The sequence below is a fragment of the Globicephala melas genome, chromosome 19 (assembly GCF_963455315.2).
Source record: "Globicephala melas chromosome 19, mGloMel1.2, whole genome shotgun sequence".
Classification (NCBI taxonomy): Eukaryota; Metazoa; Chordata; class Mammalia; order Artiodactyla; family Delphinidae; genus Globicephala; species Globicephala melas.
This window is the reverse complement of record NC_083332.1, coordinates 32275356-32300410: the sequence shown is the minus strand read 5'-3', so window position 1 is coordinate 32300410 and position 25055 is coordinate 32275356. Positions and strand designations below refer to the sequence as shown.

At 40.3% G+C, this 25055-nt stretch overlaps 1 protein-coding gene across 1 annotated transcript in view; it reads right to left on the bottom strand.

The window, feature by feature from the left end:
- The window catches only part of FTO (FTO alpha-ketoglutarate dependent dioxygenase), a 374717-nt gene that overhangs the window by 237703 nt on the left and 111959 nt on the right, over positions 1-25055 (bottom strand). Inside the window, exons 3-4 of the mRNA XM_030832950.2 lie at positions 24322-24949; positions 8747-8890 (exon numbers count right to left, since the gene is read on the bottom strand). Of these exons, the coding sequence (XP_030688810.2) occupies positions 8747-8890; positions 24322-24949 (772 nt within the window). The remainder of the gene's footprint in view (positions 1-8746; positions 8891-24321; positions 24950-25055) is intronic.

Genomic DNA, 25055 nt, shown 5'->3' with positions numbered 1-25055 from the left:
TTTAATGTTTTTCTGAGCCAAGAAAAACATAACTTTAAAAAGAAATGCAAAGCTGGGACGAAGTGAGAGAGTGGCATGGACATATATACACTACCAAATGTAAAACAGATAGCTAGTGGGAAGCAGCCGCATAGCACAGGGAGATCAGCTCGGTGCTTTGTGACCGCCTAGAGGGGTGGGATAGGGAGGGAGGGTGGGCGGGAGACGTAAGAGGGAGGGGATATGGGGATATAGTATGCATATAGCTGATTCACTTTGTTATACAGCAGGAACTAACACACCATTGTAAAACAATTATACTCCAATAAAGATGTTAAAATTTTTTTTTTAATTAAAAAAATTTTTTTTAAAAAGGAAATGGAAAAGAAAGAAGCAAACACACCACCACTGTCACCTTCTTTTCTGCCCTTCTGAACAACTTAGGCATCACGCTGAGGGAGGGGGAGGAAGGCACAGAAGCCCAGAGCAGGGGGCAGCGCTGCAGTGGGGTGAGGAGGGACTCCAGGTGGTGGGGAGGGGATGGCCTGACACAGGTGTCAGAGCCCAAGTGGGCTAAAGTGACAAGTTCCAATCCACGCCTCTTACCTGCTGTGTAACCCTGGCTAAGTAACGACATTGATCTAACCTTAAATTTTTCTCTCTCAATATAGCTAACATCTACTTCTCAGGGTTACTGAGAAGATTCCAAGAAGATTTGACGTGTCATTATTCCCGAATAAACATAGCTGTTATTCATATACTATTGTTATTCCAGATACGTATATATGCACACATAGGAAAAAGACTGAAAAGGAATGTACTAAAATAGGCATGAACCTGATTTTTATATCCTTTCATTTTATACTTTTCAGACTTTCTTTTCTCTACAATGAGCATGTATTACTTTTTCAATCAGAAGAGAACACATGAGATGTTATTAATAGAAAGTAGTTGAGCCTTTACCATGTGTATTTACTACTTTTGTTTACAGAAAATTAATAAAGCTATTAAAAATAGCACCCTTCTGACTCTCACTTCTTTAAAAGGTGCAAAACAGTCATAGAAACTCCAACAGAGTATCCAAAAGGAAAGTGGTTTACTGGCTGAAACTATCACCCATTTATACTCACGGTAAATACCCACATCGGGTGGTCTCTCAAAAAATGAATTAATAATCTGTTCTACCTACAAATAATGCTCAAAACAATGGGGTAAAGACTTCAGAATAGAAACTCAGATGCTGAGGCAAGCAGGGGAGGGGCAGGCCAAGAGATGACCTTAACCCTAAAAGCATTCCCACCTAGAGATTTCAGTGAATTGGGATCCAATCTAAACGGTCCCTTTAGAGCAAGAAAAGCACCATACATGAAACCTGCAACCCACACTGGTCCCAGTTCTGCCTCACATGAAGTGAGTGACTTTGGGCAACTTAAGAAAGAACAGAACAATCCCTGCACCTTCCCCCCCACCCCCCACCGGCAAGGCTGTTTGGAGACTATGTGAAATTGATCTGTAAACTGGAAAGCAACATGCAAATGGAAGGCAAGAGATTTAGGGTTTACTTAGATCAGTGTGTAACAAACGCAGGACTCATCCATGAGAAGAATTGAAGAATTTACCACTGAATCGTACCAGGAGAAAGTAATTCCCTATGTAATGATCTTCCAATCTCCCTGCTGACATGAAGGACAAAGTCCAAGATTGGTACCATGATCCAGTTAACACCTCTTCATAACAGTTACTAAGGACAGAACAGGACTGAGGCTCAGGACCTGCAGCAAACAAAAGCGGTGGGCACTTAATTCTGTTTTACTTTCTTTCTATAAACTCTCTTCTTTTTCTAACAACGCTTCTAATTATGTCAAGTGATACTGGTTTTCCATTTAAGATAGTGATATAAAATCTCCCCCACAAAATTTATTTTGACGAAAGAAAAAAACCTGAGTTAATCTAGAGAGAAATGTTACATAAGTAATAATAACATGGGTAGCACACGGATATGGCAAAAACCATGAAGCTGATGTGCGAATGACTGAAATTTGGAAAACACTTAATGATGAAATGTCCGAAAGGGCCACTCCAAACTCATAATTCCTAGAAGGCAAGGACCAAGTCGTATCCATCTCCAGTACTCCAGAACCTTATGCAGCACGCAGAAACACTCTATTCATTGGGAGATCATTCTTATTGTAAATATTCGGTTTGAGCCTTGGTGCTTCCTGGCTCTAAAACCAAACACATGAGTAGACGCCCCCAGGCAGGTAAGAGTGAGAGCAGCCCGAAATAATCAGGAGATCAGAGCCAAGGACAGAATAAACCCTGAGAAGCTGTTCAAAAAAAAGGATGCTGTTTGCACACTGTGCGTCAGAAAACAAAGAGAAAGTCTAAAAATAAAACAAAAAACTTAGGGCAAAGAAACAAAAAGCAAAGCTCCACAAACACCACAGCTTCAGTTAGCCTGACCACAGCTGAATTACTGCTTCCCAAAGAACTACGTGAGGGAAATGAGGGAAACTCAATTGGGGTGGGGGGTGAGGGGTGGGAGGGAGGCTGTGTTGTCAGGTCAGCTATTTTTGAGAAGAACCTAAATTCACTACAAACCTATATAGATAGGGAAATATTTTAAACTTCACACTGATAGGTTGACTTAGATGATTTAGTAGCACTGATGAAAAATCTTGAAAACTTCAGCATATTTGGGGAACTCCATGAACACTGGGAACGAAAAGAAAAGCAATTCTGAAAATGAGCAGTATCGGAGAGATTGGTTCAAGATGGCGGAGTAGAAGGACGTGCTCTCACTCCCTCTTGTGAAAGCACCAGAATCACAACTAATTGCTGGACAATCATCAACAGGAAGACACTGGAACTCACCAAAAATGATACCACACATCCAAAGACAAAGGAGAAGCCACAATGAGACGGGAGGAGGGGCGCAATCACAATAAAATCAAATCCCATAACTGCTGGGTGGGTGACTCACAGACTGGAGAACACTTATACCACAGAAGTCCACCCACTGGAGGGAAGGTTCTGAGCCCCACACCAGGCTTCCCAACCTGGAGGTCGGAAAATGGGAGGAGGAATTCCCAGAGAATCAGACTTTAAAAGATAGCAGGATTTGATTTCAGGACTTCGACAGAACTGGGAGAGACAGAAACTCCACTCTTGGAGGGCACACACAAAGTAGTGTGCACATCAGGACCCAGTGGAAGGAGCAGTGACCCCACAGGAGACTGAACCAGACCTACCTGCTAGTGTTGGAGGGTCTCCTGCAGAGGCAGGGGGTGGCTGTGGCTCACCATGGGGACAAGGACACTGGCAGCAGAAGTTCTGGGAAGTACTCCTTGGCGTGAGCCCTCCTGGAGTCCACCATTAGCCCCACCAAAGAGCCTGCAGCCTCCAGTACTGGGTCGCCTCAGGCCAAACAACCAACAGGGAGGGAACTCAGCCCCACCCATCAGCAGACAAGCAGATTAAAGTTTTACTGAGCTCTGCCCACCAGAGCAACACCCAGCTCTACCCACCAGCAGTCCCTCCCATCACGAAACTTGTACAAGCCTCTTAGATAGCCTTATCTACCAGAGAGCAGCTGGCAGAAGCAAGAACTACAATCCTGCAGCCTGTGGAATGAAAACCACATTCACAGAAAGATAGACAAAATGAAAAGGCAGAGGACTATGTACCAGATGAAGGAACAAGATAAAGTCCCAGAAAAACAACTAAATGAACTGGAGATAGGCAACCTTCCAGAAAAAGAATTCAGAATAATGATAGTGAAGATGATCCAGGACCTCGGAAAAAGAATGGAGGCAAAGATCGAGAACATGCAAGAAATGTTTAACAAAGACCTAGAAGAATTAACAAACAAACACCTAGAACAATTAAAGAACAAACAAAGAGATGAACAATACAATAACTGAAATGAAAAATACACTAGAAGGAATCAACAGCAGAATAACTGAGGCAGAAGAATGGATAAGTGACCTGGAACACAGAACAGCGGAATTCACTGCCACGGAACAGGATAAAGAAAAAAGAATGAAAACAAATGAAGACAGCCTAAGAGACCTCTGGGATAACATGTACCAACATTCGCATGATAGAGTCCCAGAAAGAGAAGAGAGAGAGAAAGGACCTGAGGAGATATTTGAAGAGATTATAGTCAAAAACTTCCCTAACATGGGAAAGGAAACAGCCACCCAAGTCCAGGAAGCGCAGAGAGTCCCAGGAAGGATAAACCCAAGGAGAAACACACTGAAACACACAGTAACCACCCTGATAAAAATTAAAGACAAAGAAAAATTATTAAAAGCAACAAGGGAAAAACGACAAGTAAAATACAAGGGAACTCCCATAAGGTTAACAGCTGATTTCTCAGCAGAAACTCTAAAAGCCAGAAGGGAGTGGCACGACATATTTACAGTGAGGAAAGGGAAGAACCTACAACCAAGATTACTCTACCCGGCAAGGATCTCATTCAGATTCAACGGAGAAATCAAAAGCTTTACAGACAAGCAAAAGATAAGAGAATACAACCCCACCAAAGCAGCTCTACAACAAATGCTAAAGCAACTTCTCTAAGTGGGAAACACAAGAGAAGAAAAGGACCTACAAAAACAAACCCATAACAATTAAGAAAATGGTAATAGGAACATACATATCGATAATTACCTTAAACGTGAATGGATTAAATGCTCCAACCAAAAAACACAGGTTCACTGAATGGATACAAAAACAATACCCATATATATGCTGTCTACAAGAGACCCACTTCAGACATAGGGAAACATACAGACTGAAAGTGAGGGGATGGAAAAAGATATTCCATGCAAATGGAAACCAAAAGAAAGCTGGAGTAGCAATACTCATATCAGATAAAACAGACTTTATTAAAATAAAGAATGTTACAAGAGACAAGGAAGGACACTACATAATGACCAAGGGATCAATCCAAGAAGAAAATATCACAATTATAAATATATATGCACCTAACATAGGAGCACCTCAATACATAAGGAAAATGCTAATGGCTATAAAAGAGGAAATCAACAGTAACACAGTAATAGTGGGGGACTTTAACACCTCACTTACACCAATGGACAGATCATCCAGACAGAAAATTAATAAGAAAACACACACTTTAAATGACACAACAGACCAGATAGATTTAATTGATATTTATAGGACATTCCACCCCAAAACAGCAGATTACACTTTCTTCTCAAGTGCACACGGAACATTCTCCAGGAGAGATCACATCTTGGGTCATAAATCAAGCCTTGGTAAATTTAAGAAAACTGAAATCATATCAAGCATCTTTTCCAACCACAATGCTATAAGATTAGAAATCAATTACAGGGAAAAAAATGTAAAAAACACAAACACATGCAGACTAAACACTACATTACTAAATAACCAAGAGATCACTGAAGAAATCAAAGAAGAAATCAAAAAATACCTAGAGATAAATGACAATGAAAACTCGACGATCCATAACCTATGGGATGCAGCAAAAGCAGATCTAAGAGGGAAGTTTATAGCAATACAATCCTACCTCAAGAAACAAGAAAAATCTCAAATAAACAATCTAACCTTACACCTAAAGGAACTAGAGAAAGAAGAACAAACAAAACCCAAAGTTAGTAGAAGGAAAGAAATCATAAAGATCAGAGCAGAAGGGCTTCCCTGGTGGCGCAATGGTTGAGAGTCTGCCTGCCGATGCAGGGGACAGGGGTTCGAGCCCTGGCCTGGGGAGATCCCGCGTGCCGCGGAGCAACTGGGCCCGTGAGCCACAATTGCTGAGCCTGCGCGTCTGGAGCCTGTGCTCCGCGACTAGAGAGGCTGCGATGGTGAACGGCCCCCGCTTGCCACAACTAGGGGGAGCCCTCGCACGGAAGCGAAGACCCAACACAGCCATAAATAAATAAATAAAATTAAAAAAAAAAGAAAGATCAGAGCAGAAATAAATGAAATAGAAACAAAGAAAACAAAAGCAAAGATCAATAAAACTAAAAGCTGGTTCTTTGAGAAGATAAACAAAATTGATAAACCTTTAGCCAGACTCATCAAGAAAAAGAGAACCCTCCCAAACTCATTCTATGAGGCCACCATCACCCTGATACCAAAACCAGACAAAGATACTATAAAAAAAGAAAATTACAGACCAATATCACTGATGAATATAGATGCAAAAACCTCAACAAAATACTAGCAAACAGAATCCAACAACACATTAAAAGGATCATACACCATGATCAAGTGGGATTTATCCCAGGGATGCAAGGATTCTTCAATATATGCAAATCAATCAATGTAATACACCATGTCAACAACTGAAGGATAAAAACCATATGATCATCTCAACAGATACAGAAAAAGCTTTTGACAAAATTTAACATCCATTTATGATAAAAACTATCCAGAAAGTGGGTATAAAGGGACCTACCTCAACATAATAAAGGCCATATATGACAAGCCCACAGCAAACATCATTCTCAATGGTGAAAAACTGAAAGCATTTCCTCTAAGATCAGGAAGAAGACAAGGATGTCCACTCTCACCACTATTATTCAACATAGTTTTGGAAGTCCTAGCCACAGCAATCAGAGAAGAAAAAGAAATAAAATGAATCTAGCTGGAAAAGAAGAAGTAAAACTGTCACTGCTGATGACATGATATTATACATAGAGAATCCTAAAGATGCCACTAGAAAACTACTAGAGCTAATCAATGAATCTGGTAAAGTTGTAGGATACAAAATTAATGCACAGAAATCTCTGGCATTCCTATACACTAACAACACAAGATCAGAAAGAGAAATTAAGGAAACAATCCCATTTACCATTGCAACAAAAAGATAAAATACCTAGGAATAAACCTACCTAAGGAGGTAAAAGACCTGTACTCAGAAAACTATAAGACACTGGTGAAAGAAATCAAAGATGACAGAAACAGACAGAGAGATATACCACGTCCTTGGATTGGAAGAATCAATACTGTGAAAATGACTGTACTACCCAAAGCAATTTATAGATTCAGTGCAATCCCTATCAAATTACCAATGGCATGTTTTACGGAACTAGAACAAAAAAAATCTTAAAATTTGTATGGAGACACAAAAGACCCCAAATAGCCAAAGCAGTCTTGAGGGAAAAAAACGGAGCTGGAGGAATCACACTCCCTGACTTCAGACTATACTACAAAGCTACAGTAATCAAGACCATATGGGACTGGCACAAAAACAGAAATATAGATCAATGGAACAGGATAGAAAGCCCAGAGATAAACCCACGCACCTATGGTCAACTATTCTATGACAAAGGAGGCAAGGATATACAATGGAGAAAAGACGGTCTCTTCAATAAGTGGTCCTGGGAAAACTGGCCACCTACATGTAAAAGAATGAAATTAGAACACTCCCTAACACCTTACACAAAAATAAACTCAAAAAGGATTAAAGACTTAAATGTAAGACCGGACACTATAAAACTCTTAGAGGAAAACATAGGAAGAACACTCTTTGACATAAAGCACAGCAAGATCTTTTTTGATCCACCTCCTAGAGTAATGGAAATCAAAACAAAAATAAACAAATGGGACCTAATGAAACTTAAAAGCTTTTGCACAGCAAAGGAAACTATAAACAAGATGAAAAAACAACTCTCAGAATGGGAGAAAATATGTGCAAATGAATCAATGGACAAAGGATTAATCTCCAAAATGTATAAGCAGCTCATGCAGCTTAATATTAAAAAACCAAACAACCCGATCAAAAAATGGGCAGAAGACCTAAATAGACATTTCTCCAAAGGAGACATACAGATGGCCAAGACATACATGAAAAGCTGCTCAACATCACGAATTATTAGAGACATGCAAATCAAAACTACAATGAGGTATCACCTCATACCAGTTAGAATGGGCATCATCAGAAAATCTACAAACAACAAATGCAGGAGATGGTGTGGAGAAAAGGGAACCCTCTTGCACTGTTGATGGGAATGTAAATTGATACAACCACTACGGAGAACAGTATGGAGGTCCTTAAAAAACTAAAATAGAATTACCATACGACCCAGCAATCCCACTCCTGGGCATATACCCTGAGAAAACCATAATTTAAAGAGACACATGCACCCCAATGTTCATTGCAGCAGTATTTCCAATAGCCAGGTCATGGAAACAACCTAAATGCCCATCGACAGACGAACGGATAAAGAAGATGTGGTACATATATACAATGGAGTATTACTCAGCCATAAAAGGGAACGAAATTGGGTCATTTGTAGAGACGTGGATGGATCTAGAGACTGTCCTACAGAGTGAAGTAAGTCAGAGAAAGAAAAACAAATATCGTATATTAATGCATATATGTGGAATCTAGAAAAATGGTACAGATGAACCGGTTTGCAAGGCAGAAATAGAGACACAGATGTAGAGAAGAAACGTATGGACACCAAGGGGGGAAAGTGACGGGGTGGTGGTGGTGGTGGAGAATTGGGAGATCAGGATTGACATATATACACTAATATGTATAAAATAGATAACTAATAAGAACCTGCTGCATAAAAAATAAAATAAAATTGAAAAAGATGAAAATAAAAATTAGCAGTATCTTTTAAGAAAACCTAGTCACATGTAGATGTTTTATTATCACTATAAAAAACCTGAAAAGTTTATTTCAAAAGACATATGCAAAATATGTACCCAATAACCTAAAACCTAGACACTAGAGCATCAGTATAGCTTTGATCCTCCCAATTACCAAGCATAAAGTAGCAGTCTCCTTGGTGAAGGGGTATCGCCAAACCAGGTGTCTCTATGTCCCATGAGATCTTAAAACCAACGTGCCAAATATCAGGATCTCTGCCTTCGAGTTGAGCGTCATCCTCACTTTCCTCTTCAGGGTCTGTCAAAAGAGAAGAGAGTTGTCAGAATGGAAATGTTTCATCTAAAGTTCTGGGTTTCATAACAGTCACCTTAGGAATAACAGAGGTTTTAATAAAATATGGATAAGTGAACTATATACTCTTTTTACATCATATTTTTTTTTAAAAACACATTCTTTAGAATACTGTTAACATGTCATTTATTTTTTAATCAAAAAAATCTGAAAATGGTGAGGAAATAACCACACATACCAAAGAAAATGAAAGAAGGTTATTTTGTTCAATTCCATGTAACTAAATTAGAAAATCTGGATAGGTTTTTAGGAAAACATTAATGACCAAAATTGACCCCAGAAGAGGTAGAAAAGCTAAAAAAAAGCCAAAGAAGGTATAGGGGTAGTTGTCAAAGAACACAGGAGTAGAGAGCTGCAAAGGAGAATTCTATCAAAAAATTAAGAAGTGGGTAATTTCAATCCACTGTAAATTGTTCAAGAGCACAGAAAAAGAAAAGTGTTCAAATTCTTTTCATAAAGACAAAATACACATCAAACTCCAAAGCAAGCACACACACACACACACACACCACTCTCACATCTGAAAATCAATGCATATTTCTTAAATACAGTACAGATGGTCCCCAACTTAACGATTTTTCAACTTTACAATGGTGTAAAAGCAACATTCATTCAGTCAAAACCATACTTCGAATTTTGAATTTCATCCTATCCCAGGCTAGCGACATGCAGAACAATACTCTCTTGTGATGTTGGGCACAGGCAGCTCCAAGTCAGCCACGTGATCAGAAGGGTGGAGAACTAATACACTTACAACCATTCTGTACCCATACAACCATTCTCATTTTCACTTTCAGTACAATATTCAATAAGTTACATGAGATATTCAACACTCTGTTACAATATACTTTGTGTCTGATGATTTTGCTCAGCTGTGGGCTAATGTAAGTGTTCTGAGCAGGTTTAAGGCAGGCTAGGCTAAGCTATGATGTTCGGTAGGTTAGGTGTATTAAATGCAGCTGTGACTTATATTTTCAACTTACAATGGGTTTATTGGGAGATAACCCCAGTAGGTCATGGAAGATCTATATAAGAAAACAGAATCCAAATCCAGCAGCATATTAAAAGGATAACTTTCCATGACCAAGTAGAACTTATTCCATGAGTACAAGGATAGTTCAATATGCAAAAGTCTATACTTAAAATTCATCATATTCATAGATGAAAACAAACAAACAACAGATATATGAGTCACCACAATTACACAAATGTATGTGACAAAATATATCCTTTCATGGTAAAAACCTCAATAAGATAGCAATGGGTGGCTAGTTCCTTAACATGATACAATACAGATCTATCTCAATCCCAAAGCCAGCATATTTTAATAGGGAAACATTAGAAACAGTCCCAAAGTTAAGACAATGCCCTTTATCACAACAATGACTCACTTAAACAAATGTAAAGACATATTATGTTCCTGGGAAATAAGACGAAACATCATGGAAATGCCGGTTCTCCCTAAATCACCTATAAATTTGACACAAACACAACAAAAATACCAACAGGATTGATTTTTTAGGTGAGTGGGTCAGGTCACTAGACAAGCTGATTCTCTAATTCACATAGAAATATAAACAAGCAAGCACAGACATGGAATTTTTTTTTTTAACTATACAAAGAGCTCCTACACATCAATAAGATAAAGATCAATTATCACATCGAAAAATGGGCAAAACTTATAACGACAGAACACATAAAATGAAATGAATTTGTAAACATATAAAATGATGTTCAAACTTATTTATGTAAGAGAAATACAAAGCCATAATCGATATTTTTCACCTATCAGATCACAAAAAAATCAAGCACTTTGATAAAATATGGTGTTAGTCAGAGTGCAGCAAAATGGCACACTCATATTCTCTGTAGAAGACTATTTGGCAATTCCTATCAAAATTACAAATACATAAACCCTTTGAACTTATAAGAATTCTACAATTCCACTTTTAGGAATGTATACTAAAATTCCTACTTGCAGAGGTCACAACTTGAGTGAGGATATTTACCGTAATACTGTGTATAAGAGCAAAAGATCAGAATAACCTAAATACCCATCAATAAGTTTCTGGTTTAATAAATTATGAAATGTCCGAGTAATCAATACTATACAGCCAGTAAAAGTAACATGAGTATGCACTGATTAGAGAACTATCTGATATATTTTTAAGGGAAAGAAAGGCATAGGCTATAATTTGTGTAAGAAGTACAAACACACACACGTACGTATACGTACATATAATATTTCTGGAAGGAAAGTCAAGGCTGACTTTTCTGGGCAGAGAACTACGTGGCTGGGATGAGGAGTGGGAGAGACGTAAAGGAAGTGGAAGGCAGACACTATGGTTCACCTACACTAAGAGTCCTGCACTTACATAAAAACTTGTAAAAGTTCACCTAAGAAATATTTACTGAGCAGTTACTGTATACAAGGCACTGACCTGGGCACTTGGGGTATATCAGTAAATGAAACAAAGACCTAGGCCCAGGGGAGCTTTCTTTCCAGGGGAGCTGTAAATGTTCATCACTGATTACTAAAAAAGGGAACCTTTTAAATTCCATTAGACTTTAATCCACTAGACTCTGGTCTTCAAGGGCAGGGTCCATTTTTCTGTTTCATCCACATTTAGAGCCGCAGTGACTGGCACATAAAAAGCATCCAATGAACATCTGTACTAAATTGCCTGCTTAAAAACAAAATGTTCTTTCAGTTCACACCATTCACGGTCCTTACTACGCTAGATGGCAGGAAAAGAAAATGTTAATTATGGGGGGAGAAAAAAATGCAAATTAAATCAAATAATGTAATAAAGCGTGACACTGCTAAATTAGGACAGTTCTCAATATTAAAGAAATCTAGAGAAGAGGCAGGTTCAATGAGGATTAGAATGGGTAGAGCAGAATTCTTGGAGAAGATCAAACTTGAGAGACAAGTACGGTTTAGACTCACAGAGGGCAGAGTACAAAAGATGTAAAGTTTTATGCCATCAAAATGGACAATAAAGCATGTTTTACTTAGGCTGCATCAGGTGCATGCCACATACACAATCCAAAAGTATGTGCTCCCAGATGGCACATATTCTCATACAGAGTTCCTAAATTCTGAACATCTTACTCTCCAGTAACTGTGCACCAGGGTCAGAGGCAGTAAGAGAAAGGAAAAAGAAACTCCCCTTTATAACTATTTGCTCCCATTACTTTGCATAGGTATGGTGAAAAAAAATCAGACCAGAAATCCAAGTTCATGGTCTCTTCAAAGACGGAATGCTACCAGAACCTTTACGGACACATGCAACTGTGGAGATCTTCAATTCTCTAAGTTTGAATCTAAAATCTGGGACTTCCCTGGCAGCACAGTGGTTAAGAATCTGCCTGCCAATGCGGGGGACACGGATTCAAGCTCTGGTCCGGGAAGATCCCACATGCCGTGGAGCAACTAAACCTGTGCGCCACAACTACTGAGCCCGCGCACCTAGAGCCTCTGTTCCACAACAAGAGAAGCCACCACAATGAGAAGCCTGCACACCACAATGAAGATCCAATGCAGCCAAAAATAAATAAATAAATTTATTCAATAAAATAAAATAAATTCTGCCATAGGAACATAATCTTACCTTTTATCATATGTGTTATTTCTGATACATATTTTCTCAAATACTCTTTAGTTAAGAGCAATTTTTAGCTAGATTTCTTTAAAGTCATAGAATTAAAAAGTCCAAAGCCAGGTGAATCCCAAAAACATTTTAAAGAGAGTCCTCTGGAACAGGAGTGTCAAATACCTTATATATCAGAGGACACAATGAATTCACTGGTTGTGGCTTTTCTGAGGACTGGTGTAGAATCACTCTGAAATTTTCTCTAGGCTCAGCAGGAAGGAGTGGTATGATTGATTACTGATGTCTGTCACAGGCACTTGAAGGGAGGTAGCAGCATCAGAACTAGATATTTGCTGTCCATGTCTGATGACATTTTCCAGGAAGTTCCTGTACATAATATATAGTTATACATAATACACAGTTACACCTGAAAATACCAGAATTTGCAAAACTAGATCCTATGGACCAGAAAAGAGCTCACGAAGATATATAGCTTGACCTTTACTATATTTTCTGAACAAATCTAAAGTTAGTTGCCCACTGATAAAAGTGCTTTGTGTAAAAATACCAGTTTCCAGCTACTCTTGAATTATAAGCTCAAATATCACTGGGGCAGTCACAAGTGGCTGTAGGTAAGAAGTAGCTGCCCGTTTTAGACAAGGCACTAGTGGCAGTCCCCAGTCAGCCACTTGACTCTTTTGCAGTACCTGCCTAGCCCCGACAGGCATTCAAGTCCATGAACCTTGCTCTAGCCTACAGGCAAATCAGGCCTATCCCCTGCTTTTATAAAGTTTAACAGGAACAGAGTCAGGACCATTCATTTGCATCCTGTCCACAGCTGCTTTCACACATAACAACAAGGTTGAGCAGCTAAGACACAGACCATAAGGCCCATAAAGCTGAAAGTCTTTACTCTCTGGTCCTTTATACAGAAAACATTTGCCAACTGCTGCTCTAGAGTCTTGATATCTGTGATTTGACAGAGGTGACTACAGCACATATTAGTGAGGAAGCCGAGGCTGAAAAAAGTAATAATGATGCAATGTGACTAACACCTACTAATGTTGAAACCGAGCAGGGCCCTATGGGGCTCCCAGGCATGGAGGCCTTTTTGTCCCCCATTTCTTATAGGCAAGACTCCAGCCTCCATGACCTTCCCTGAGTTCCAAAGGGCAGATTCGAACAGTTGATAATCAAGGGGGGGAGCAGCCAGGAAGCCACCTGAGGCAAGATTAAAGGGACCAGAGAAGCGCTTCAAGATTAGGAGACCCTGCACACACCCTAATCTTGTCAACAACCCCACCCTTTAGAAACTCTGCAGAAGAAAGAACAATGCAAGACTGTTACTGCCTTGATCCTTATTACATACCCCTGACCACTGAGCCCCGACTATAAGACCTCTCCCTATTCCCCAAGGAGGGGGCAACACTTGAGGTGCTGGCCTGCTGTGTTCCCCCCTTTGCCTGGCAAAGAATAAAGCCAGCCTTTCTCTCCCCTCCAGAACTCTGTCTCTGTATCTCATTTCCGCACCGGCGCACAGGGAGCCAAGATTTTGGCAGCAGTGTCATGTGACTAATACCAACATACAATATAATAAAGCAATTAATGCTAAATTATTTGATAAGATCAATTTAACAAAAGAATATTGATATGAGAACTCAATATTTATATGTGTGATACCCCAAGGCTTTCAGGCTGCTTCATTCTAGAGGGTCCTAATGATAACAGATGTAGCAAGTAGCCCAAGATAAAAGAATAGAGACATTTTAAGAAGACTATGTCCCTCCCTGGTCAAATCAACGACAACTTAACTTTAAAAAGAAATGATTTTTAAACTACAAAGACAATGATTTTCAGGTAGCTTTAACGCCACCAAGTATGGACGTTCTAAAAAGGGATCAGCTTTATAGGCTAACAGACTGGTTGACTTACTTTCCCCTCTAAATTTCATCCTCACACTCTTCTCAATATGGAACCAATAAAGTCTTGAACAACAAACAGAGACAGTAATTGCAATCAGTGTTGCCTGATGTCTCCCATAAATCCAGCACCTTTGCAATGTGCTCATTAAAATAATGTTTTGTTGAAAGTTTGTTTCCTCCGTCAGCTGGGTAGGCAGGAGGGAAGCTGTATGTCTGATAAATTTTTTATTGCATAAATACAGTGTTGCCCACTTTCTCAATAAAATCAACTTGCAATTACCTATAGCAACTGCAACTGATTACTGTTCCCCTATGTTATTTTGGAAACAAGCAGAGGCAATTGGCTCCTACTTGCCTTTGAACTTCAGTAACGTTGAAATGATTTTAAGTATCTCAATGTGTTTGGTGCATTCCCAGCTCCCACCAACCAAACTACTAAAGAAGTGAAAGATGTGACAAAGTACAAAAGAAGACTAAGTTTAAAGGTCAAGTTTAAAATGTCCAAAACTGCCCCCGCCAAGTTAACCAATTTGATTTACTTATACTAACTAGTTTTTGAGAAAAAATTAATTCCATTTAATAAAAGATAAATGCCATTCACAAAGCTGTATGCAAACAGCGTCGCATAGAAAACAAAGCTAGAAGCCTGAGCACGGAAGAAGAGATGACAGTTCTAATCAAGTAAAATATATCACTTGAAATTTTCTACCGTATTTAACAGCATATACCATTAATAATGTATGTCAATAATTTCCCTGATATGTAAATATATATTCATCGTCACCACGCATTAGAAAATAGCCCTGGGCTTCCCTGGTGGCGCAGTGGTTGAGAATCTGCCTGCCAATGCAGGGGACACGGGTTCGAGCCCTGGTTTGGGAAGATCCCACATGCCGCGGAGCAACTAGGCCCATGAGCCACAATTACTGAGCCTGCGCATCTGGAGACTGTGCTCTGCAACAAGAGAGGCCGCGATAGTGAGAGGCCCGTGCACCGCGATGAAGAGTGGCCCCCGCTTGCCGCAACTAGAGAAAGCCCTTGTGCAGAAACGAAGACCCAACACAGCCATAAATAAATAAATAAATAAATAAATAAATAAAATTAAAAACAAACAAACAAAAAAACTATTCCCTTAAAAAAAAAATAGCCCTATTCCCTATTCCCTCAGCCAAGTGCTAAAATTCTAAGACTCTGGACCTGGCAACTATTTTCTGTTTCCTTAACCCTATACCTAGAGGGGCTTAAATAGCAGGTACCTTCCTACCCATGTCACAGATATTGAGGCAGGAGAAACCCAGAAGTTGCAGAGGGTCAGCTGGTGTACAGAGCCTAAGGATGCTTTCTCTGTCCAGCACTGATCTGTGACATTCCAGCGCCTTGGACAAGAAATCATTTTTAAAAATGGAGACAGAAAGTGAAAGGGGAAGGTATGAGGTTGGGAAGACACACTCTAGAAGGGAAATGGCATGGTGGGTGTTTAGGAACATAACTGATTCTGAGTTATAAGAGTATCACATGAATGACATGGATTTGCAAGTGAAGAGGCTGGAGAGGTAGCGAGAGGCCAGGACGCGGCGGGTTTTGTGAATCATGGTAAGCAAGCTAGACTTACACTGAGGGCAGTGGCAGACACTGATAATGACTTTTTCATAGGGTCAGATCTCTTTTTCAGAATGATCCCCCGGGAAGGTAGATGCTTCTGTGTGCAGATGTTGGATAATTTTCCTGGATAGGTTTCCAAAGTAATGGCAAATGGCCTAAGCCAGAGAACATTTGGGAAACACTCCTGCAGGACTCTATCCCTTAGAAAGAAGGGTGGGTCAGGAAGAAGTCTTCCTCAAAGAGCTCTACCGGGCTTCCCTGGTGGCGCAGGGGCTTCCCTGGTGGCGCAGTGGTTGGGGGTCCGCCTGCCGATGCAGGGGACACAGGTTCGTGCCCCGGTCCAGGAAGATCCCATATGCCGTGGAGCGGCTGGGCCCGTGAGCCATGGCCGCTGAGCCTGCGCGTCCGGAGCCTGTGCTCCGCAACAGGAGAGGCCACAACAGTGAGAGGCCCGCGTACCACAAAAAAAAAAAAAAAAAAAGAGCTCTACCATTTAAAAATGCTTTCCTTGATTGAGGAACAAGCACTCAAGCCGGCTGCTAACACAGAGCACGTTACTCAGCCACTGAGGAATGAATGGTCTGAAGAAATGGAGAATTCAGAAGTTGGAAAAAAAAAAAACAACGCCCTCATCGGCTCAGAATCGATAACAAGAAGCTGCTCTAACATGTCTCGAAACAAGCAATCAGGACAAACATAGTCCCTTGACACACATAAATTATAAAATTAATTATAAGTTTTCTAGGATTTCAGGAGAAATACTGAAAACTCTTTACTGAAAAATCTGAAGCCTTTCAACATGATGTCTGTCTCTGTCAGCTTTCAGATAAAGCATTTGAAAAAAACAGTTTTTTTAAGATATAACTATTCACATACATAGGAGAATCTCATTATATCATGCTTCATGGACTTGGGGGAATAAAAGGAAAGTGAGAAAAGGAGAGAAAAACTGCTCTGGGGGCTCTTGGCTAAAGCTTTAAGACCACGACATTATTTGAAATAAAATATGAAATGAGGAGAGGAAGCAGAAAGACTTCTCAAATAATACATTCCCCGAACCAAAGCTTCGAACAATAGAGGTTGCGATTCTGTGGGCAACCTCAGGAAAGTGCAGAGAGTGTCATGGAGCCTTAGAGGAAACCCTGATGTTGTAAACAGCATAGAAGACCAGAATCAAAGTGCATTAATCAAAAAAGAATAATGGTTTGTTAACCCAGCTTCAGGCAAAGCTTTATCCAGGGTTCAAAATACATGTCCAAGACCCGGTTTCTCTCCTTCCCAAAGCTCCTGAAAAAGTGAGTGGCCACAAAAGCTGGAGGTGGTCATTTGGGGACCACGAGAAGTTTGTTTTCCTCAAGAAAAGAAAGCTACAGCTCAAAAAGAGCCAAAATAGGAAGGGGAAGAAGTTTGAAAGTGACCACACATTACTGTCAAAATAAGGTCCACTCGAAGCCCGTGAGACTTAGTATTAAATAAAAGAATTCCTTATCTTTTTAAATTAAGCTTGTTTAGGTCAAGTGTCTGCTATCTGCAATCAAAAGAATCCTAATACTAAACAGAGGTCATAGTTGCAGAAATCAGAAGAGTGATGGGACAGTGGCCACAATGTAGTTGAACAGCACAAACTACTCAAGAACAAAAGATACCTACTGTTTTTGGGCAAAAAAATACTTAACTGATTTTGCGTTATACGCACATACAAAGAAGGATCAAGACACAAGCCATGCCTTCGAAGAGCTTACAATTCTAATTCAAATATGTGTAAAACTAATGCATGGCTTTAGAAGTCAAGACAATGGTTACTGTTGGGGAAAAGAATATGCTGGAAGGGACCATTTCTGGGGTACTAATGTTTTCTTTATTGATCTGGGAGCTAGTGACACAGATATGTTCGGTCTGTGACAATTCACCCAGCTACATGTTTATGATGTTTGTAATATTTCAATAATTTAAAAAAGAAAAACCTCAATAGACCAGTTGGAAGATAAAGTTAAGAAAACCTCTGAGAGTATATCAGAAAAATACAAAAAGATTAAAAATAAGAGAATAAGTAAGAAAATTAGAGGAAACAGTCCAGAAGGTTCGAGAACCAAACCATATGGATTCTAGAGAGAAGAGAAAACTGGAGAGAAAGAAACCATTAACACAGTGATTCAAGAAAATATCCCACATTGAAGGACCTGAGTTTCCAGATGGAAAGGACCTACCAAATGCCAGTAAAATGGATGAAAAAAATATCACTGCAAACTTATAAAACATTAGGAAAAAAATCCAACCAAAGAAGTCACATAAAAGACAAACAAAAAAATCAGAGCTCTCAACATGAACACTGGAAGATAAAAGACACTGGTACAATGCCTGCAAAATTCTGAAGGAAAATTATTTCCTGTCAATATTTCCATACCTAAAGTATCTACACATGTTAATGTAGAATAAAGATAATTTAAGACATTCAAGGTCTCAAAAATTTACCTTCTAAGCACCCTTTCTCAAGAAGCCATTAGAGGATATGCTCCACCAAAATAAAGAAACAATCAGGAAAGAGACGGACAGGGGATGCAGGAATCTGAAAACTCCAACAGAGGAGACTGGATTATGATGAAGGGATAACACCAGATGGAACACCTGGGCTGCTCTTTTCTGATGAGCCACCGCTAACTTCACATCCCACTTCTAAAACTGTAAACTTTAACTATGTGCAGTTCATCGTATGTAAATTATACCCCAATAAAGATATGGAGAGAGGGAAAAAAAGTTCAGCCATTCTTATTGGCCCAGCCTTCTCTTGACAATTAGGAGATGTCACTGCTAGCCTTCTTTTCTCACAGGCACTGGACACTGCCACTCTTTTCTGGTGAAAAGATATGGGACTCGATATAACCATCTCTCATCACCTCTGCCTCTTCTAACCTGGTCCGCCATCTCTAGTCTGGATTACCCAATGGCCTCTTGCAGCTCCCCTGCTTCCACTGCTGCCTCCCTTCTGCTCCAAACTGCAATAGTTCTCCATCTCACTCCAAGTATAAGCCCAGTATTTGTATTACAGTAGCCTCTCCTTATCTGCGGTTTCACTTTCTGTGGTTTCAGTTACCCGCAGTCAACTGCAGTCTGAAAATATTAAATGGAAAGTTACAGAAGTAAACAATTCATAAGTTTTTAAGTTGCGCGCCGTTCTGAGCGGCATGATGAAATCGTGCACCATCTGGCTCTGTCCTGCCTGGAAAGTAACTCACCCCTTTGTCCAGTGTAGCCTGCTTGGTAGCCCTCTAGTTATCAGATCAACCGTCACAGTATCAAAGTGCTTGCATTCCAGTAACCCTTCTTTTACTTAGCAATGGCCCCAAAGCATACGAGTAGCGATGCTGGCAATTCCAATATGCCAAAGAGAAGCTGTAAAGTTCTTCCTTTGCGTGAAAAGGTGAAGGTTCTCGACTTAGTATGGAAAGAAAAAGAATTGTACGCTGAGGTTGCTAACATCTATGGTAAGAACAAATCTTCCATCTGTGAAATTGTGAAGAAGGAAAAGGAAATTTGCACTAGTTTTGCTGTTGCACCGCAAACTGCAAAAGTTACGGCGACAGTGCGTGATAAATGTTTAGTTAAGACAGGCAAGGTATTAAATTTGTACAATACGAAATTTTGCGACAGAGGCCACAGTCACAGAATTTTTATTAGAGTATACTGTTATAACTGTTCTATTTTATTATTAGTTATTGTTGTGCCTAATTTATAAATTCAACTTCATCATGGGTATGTATGCACAGGAGAAAACATAGTCTACATAGGGTTCAGTACTATCCGCGGTTTCAGGCATCCACTGGGGGTCTTGGAACGCATCCCCCGTGGATAAGGTGGGGGACTTCTGTACAATATTAGAAGGTCCTACCTTCCGCCCTGCCCCGCCCCTGGTCTTGCCTGTCTGTCTTCACTTCTGTTACTTTTCTTTTTCTCTGCCTCTATTCTATTCACACTTGTTGCTTCTGAAACATCCCAAAGTCATGTCCCATCTCTGAGCCTCAATATTCACCCACTCGCTCCTTCCAGTCTTTGCTCCAGTGTTACCCAACTAAAGGAAGCTTGACTTTCCTACTTAAAACTGTAAACCTGTGCCTCACCCTTATTATACAAGCTTATTTGTTTCTTTCCTGTCTCGCTTTGCTAAAACATAAGCTCCATGAGGGCAGGGATTTTTGTTCACTGCTGCATGCTCAGCATCTAGAAGAGTGCTTGGCAAACAGTAGATGCTTACTGTTAATTGAATAAATATCAATAGTTGCACAGGGGTAAAAAAAAATGTGACTTATCAAACAAGTTTTACTGAGCAGTGTAAGTGACTTCAAAAATAACAAAGATAAGGCATGACACACTGAAACAAACAAGATCAAATGAGCTTTGGGACCACAAACAGGGCTGCTGGGAAACTAATAAGAACATTAAAAAGCATTTTCTTAAATTATGAGTGCTCTAAGACTTCTAGTTGCAATCTAGCTTTTCATAGTCTCAAAGGCTGCTATGAAACATAAAGCTACTCATTTTGAAATAGAGCTAAGAATTATAGAAACAAATTTCCATCCTTCAGTGGATTCAACTTTTCCGGAGTCAGAGACATAAATGGGAATCCTAGAGTTCCAAGAAAATTATTGCAAACTCCCTGCCTTCTAGCCTACTGCACACTCAACAGGAGTCATGGGCCTCTTCTTCCGTTCCCTCCTTTGTCCTTCATGGGAAACCTGGGAAATTATACCAAAAATGTGCAACAGTTGGCACTAGTTAAAATTCTTAAGAATTGTGGGTTTTTCCTATGAAGACCATATCACAGAGAGTATTTCCTTCCAAACAAACAAAAATAGTAACCAATAGTAAGTGTTTCAGTGATCCTTTTGAAGGGGTTCGAATCAAAGAACAAGGTGTAGGACTATATTAAACCATGGGTTGTTAATATCTTCCCTGCAAGATTTGTTTTTTTATATCTAGGAGGAACAAGCAATTGCCCGCAAAGCTAGAATAGGAAAATCAAATACTCTGCCTATTTACACATGGTTCCCTAAAGCCATTCCTGATTAAAAACTGTACTATTTCAATCCTCCTACTGGAGACAGCCATTAACTAGCACTGCTTGGGAAGTCAATGAATTTAGTATATAATTAATGATACATGTATCCTATACCAATCACTTCTCAATGACCTCTACTGGCAGAAATAAACCAAGGAGGGATGATTGGCTCATTATAAATCTACGTGAAGATTTCACTGGGAAAAGGTATTGAGAGCAAAGTCCTGAAAGATCTTAAGCTTCAACTGAATTTAACTTCAGCAGGAAGTAATCATTTCTGTTTCTGGATACCTAGTGCATTTTACATGAACCTCTCCTGTGGCTGTAACACTCCCTTTTCACTAAGTAACCATGTGACCTTGGACAAATCACTCCCATTCTCCCTGCCTCAGTGCTTTCATCTGTAAAATGAGAGGCTGAACTAGCTGAGTTCAAAAGTCCCTTCCGGATCTGACATTTCATCATTTCATAATTACAACCACCAGAGCACACCTTACTTCACCTATCCTCTCAAGGCAAGAAGGGCACTTGATTCACCTTTGGTGTTTCCATACTGTCTAGCACAGCGACCTGAACCTCCCTTAGCAACTGTTCAACCAACAAGTTCAAGGATGCAGAAAACAGTACAGTTGTCTGAAATTTCCATTCTCTTTGCCCCCTTTAGGCCCTTCCCAACCCCAATCATGATTTTAACTGAAATGGTTCCCTTCGAGCTCACCCTTACCATACCTCTGGCAGGATTCTAAAGAGGCCAGAGAATTAAACATAGCACTTGTCACCTGGAAGAAATGCACCCAGCAAAACGTTTCAAGGCCCATGCTTTTTAAACCATCTGACCCAACATGACACACACAGCCAGAGACCTAGAGAGGTTCCCTTTCCTAGTCTGATGCATCCCCGTCATCTGAGAGGAGGTACAGAAAGCTACAGCAGATGTTGTGGGGAGAGGGCAGTGAGGTGGCGGGGAGAAGGGAGAGCATCAGGACTTGCAAACGAGAGAAAGTAGAATATTCCCGTAACCTTTCCAGAGGTGGACATTTTAAAAACCAAACTCCCACAGGTAACTATACTGCAGGGGCAGGAAATACCTGCTCATAAGCCATTTAGCCTTAGCTAAATTCTGAAACCAGAATGTCTGCATTCAAATTCTGCGTTCAAATCCTAGTTATGCTAATTCATAGCTGTATAACCGTGGAAAAGTTCATCATCCTTCTGTGTCTCAGTTTCCTCATCTGTAAAATGAGGATAACAGTACTACTTCGTTCATAGGGTTGTCGTAAAAATAAAATGGGTTAATACATGTAAAATGCTGCTACCAGTGCCTGGCACATAGTAGGTGCTCAATAAATGAGAGCTTCCAGTACTGCTATTATTATGGGATAGAGTTCTGGGAACCTCGGGGGTTAAGAGAACGAAGGAATTACCCTGCTCCTACAGATTCAAATTCTGCAGTTCCCTCATCTAGGTGATAACCGCAAAGATAAAGCTTTATGTATTTACGTATATTTGTATACTTTATCAATCTTAACTACTCCCGACCACAGAAACTATTCATTAAAAATTTTCATTCCTTTCTGCAAGATATTCCAGGTTTCAAAAACTATTTGATCACCCACGCTCTGGAAGTACAATAGGACTATTAAACAGAAGGGCTGAAAGTCTGTGGGAGCACAAAGACATCTTTGTAGCTGTTTGAGCTATCACATACCACCACCTCAGTTTCAGAGAGTTGCCTCCTTAAGAAAGAAACTAACAAACTCCATTGTTCGTTCACATCAGAGTTCTTGGATGTGATAGTTCTTAAATCCCTGGCAAGGCCTTATTAAAGATCAGAGGATCGCGGTTCTTTCCATTAGGACAGCATCAAATCCCCTTCAAGCAATTTTCTTGGGTCAGCATCATTATTTGAGATGCCAGAGAAACTGGTTAAATTTCTAACTGCTAAACTAGTTCCTTGTTTCCGGCTGAAGACATAAGGTAGAGTTAGAAAACATTTTAGCTATCCAGAGGAAATTTTTGAGACTGGGAAATGGTAAGATATTTAGAGAGAGCCAGGAGAGTTTCTTATTTAAAAATCCCTTTTCCAAAACAGTCGTTTTAGTAAATAAGAGTCAAATAACAACAAAATCCAATTAAAAACTAGCTTTCAGAAAACAATGACCCTTAAAAGTTCCAGTTGATTCCCTGATGGGATATCTATTGGGTTGGCCAAAAAGTTCATTCGGGTCTTTCCACAAGATGTTACGGAAAAACCCAAACGAACTTTTTGGCCAACCCAACAGAACTCTGCTTTTCCAATCACCTTTTAATAAACAGGAAGAGATTAAACAGGCAAAAGAGCCAATATTACGTCTTGTATTCCTTTGACAAATGATCAGGCAGAGAAAATCAGCAATGGTCACTCTGTCTTTGACGTGTTCACCTACCTTTTTTATAACCCTATTCTGAAAAGCAATGGGTACCTTAAACACACACAAACTGAGCAAGCAAAGAAGGAAAATTCGGGCAGACCATAAAAAAGGTAGCCTGTGACCTCTGTTCCAAGGGCACCAGATTTCAGAACCTGCAAGAACGAGTTGGCCACACCAACCCTCTCAGGCCTAAAACTGCAGAACTGAGGCGGGGCTGGAGAGTTTCCTGAAAATAGAGGCCTGTCGGCTTGTAAAACCCACCTCAGCTGCTTCCGGCGAGTAAGGACAGTAGTCAAAACTGTAGGAAGCCAAGAACAAGTCCACATTTGACAAATCACTCCCTTCAAGACAGTGATGTCGCCCGTAATAAAATATTTTTGCAAGGCTGGAAATGTACACCTGTGGGAATCTGGAAGGATTTGACAGATTTTTGTTTTCCCGGCCCTTTATCAGCAAGTTAATTATAGCACCTGTACGATCTATTCTGGGCTTTAGAGAAAGGCAGTTGGCTGTGTGAAACCAAGATGCTGCTCTCCTGGGCCTGGAAAAGACAATGACAGTAGTGCTTACGCATGAAAATATGCCATCTGAGCACAGTATAACGATGAGCCAGACAGCACAGCTGGATGAGAAAGATACATATTCTGTAGATATATGGGCGTGGCAAACCTTAGAAGGACACACAACACCTATGTACACAAACATACACACACATGACCACATATATTTCCAGAGCCTGTGCAACTCTGGTCATGTTACGTTCGGGGCTGCTTCTTCACAGAGCAGACTGTACCTTCACAGCTATAACTGTACACTGCCACCGCTGACCTGTCCACCAGATTTTCATCGTGATGCCAGCTCACGGCCATTTTCCCCATGCCAAAATACGGTTCCTCTTTCAGGTATGGCATTTTCGGAGGATCCATGAAATTCAACAGAGTTACGTTGTAGGCTGCTCGGTTCTTCATGTCTATCTCATCTTGTCCATCAAAGGATGACCCCATGCCAACCCTGGGGAAATCCGGACCTATACACACTGGCACGGCATCGATATTGGCTTTCTCCTTAGCAGCGAGTTCTTCCAAAGCCTGGATGGTCTCTACCTGCAGGTAGTCGTTGAGCTTGAGGAAGGTTTGACAGGCGGCAGCTACTTCGGCCTCGTGGTACTTTGCATCAGAGCCTTTCACTGGCCAGGGTACCGTAAAGAGCCTGGTGTTCAGGTACTTGTAGGTGCAGCCGGGGTTACCAATGAGGATGCGAGAGACAGGAGTGAGCAAATCTTTGCCTTGGATCCTCACCAGGTCCCGAAATAAGCAGCCGTGCTTGTGCAGCGTGAGAAAGGCTTCTTGAACCTCTTTATGGAGCTCCTCAGGGACGCTGGCGGCTTCTCGGAGAACTAGTTTAGGATATTTCAGCTGCCACTAAAACAAAAGTGAAGCAAAATATGCATTTATGGATAGCTATAATTTTACTATTTCCAAAAGTATGTGTTTCTTTGTAAGCTTTAGGAGAAAAACAGACTGTCGG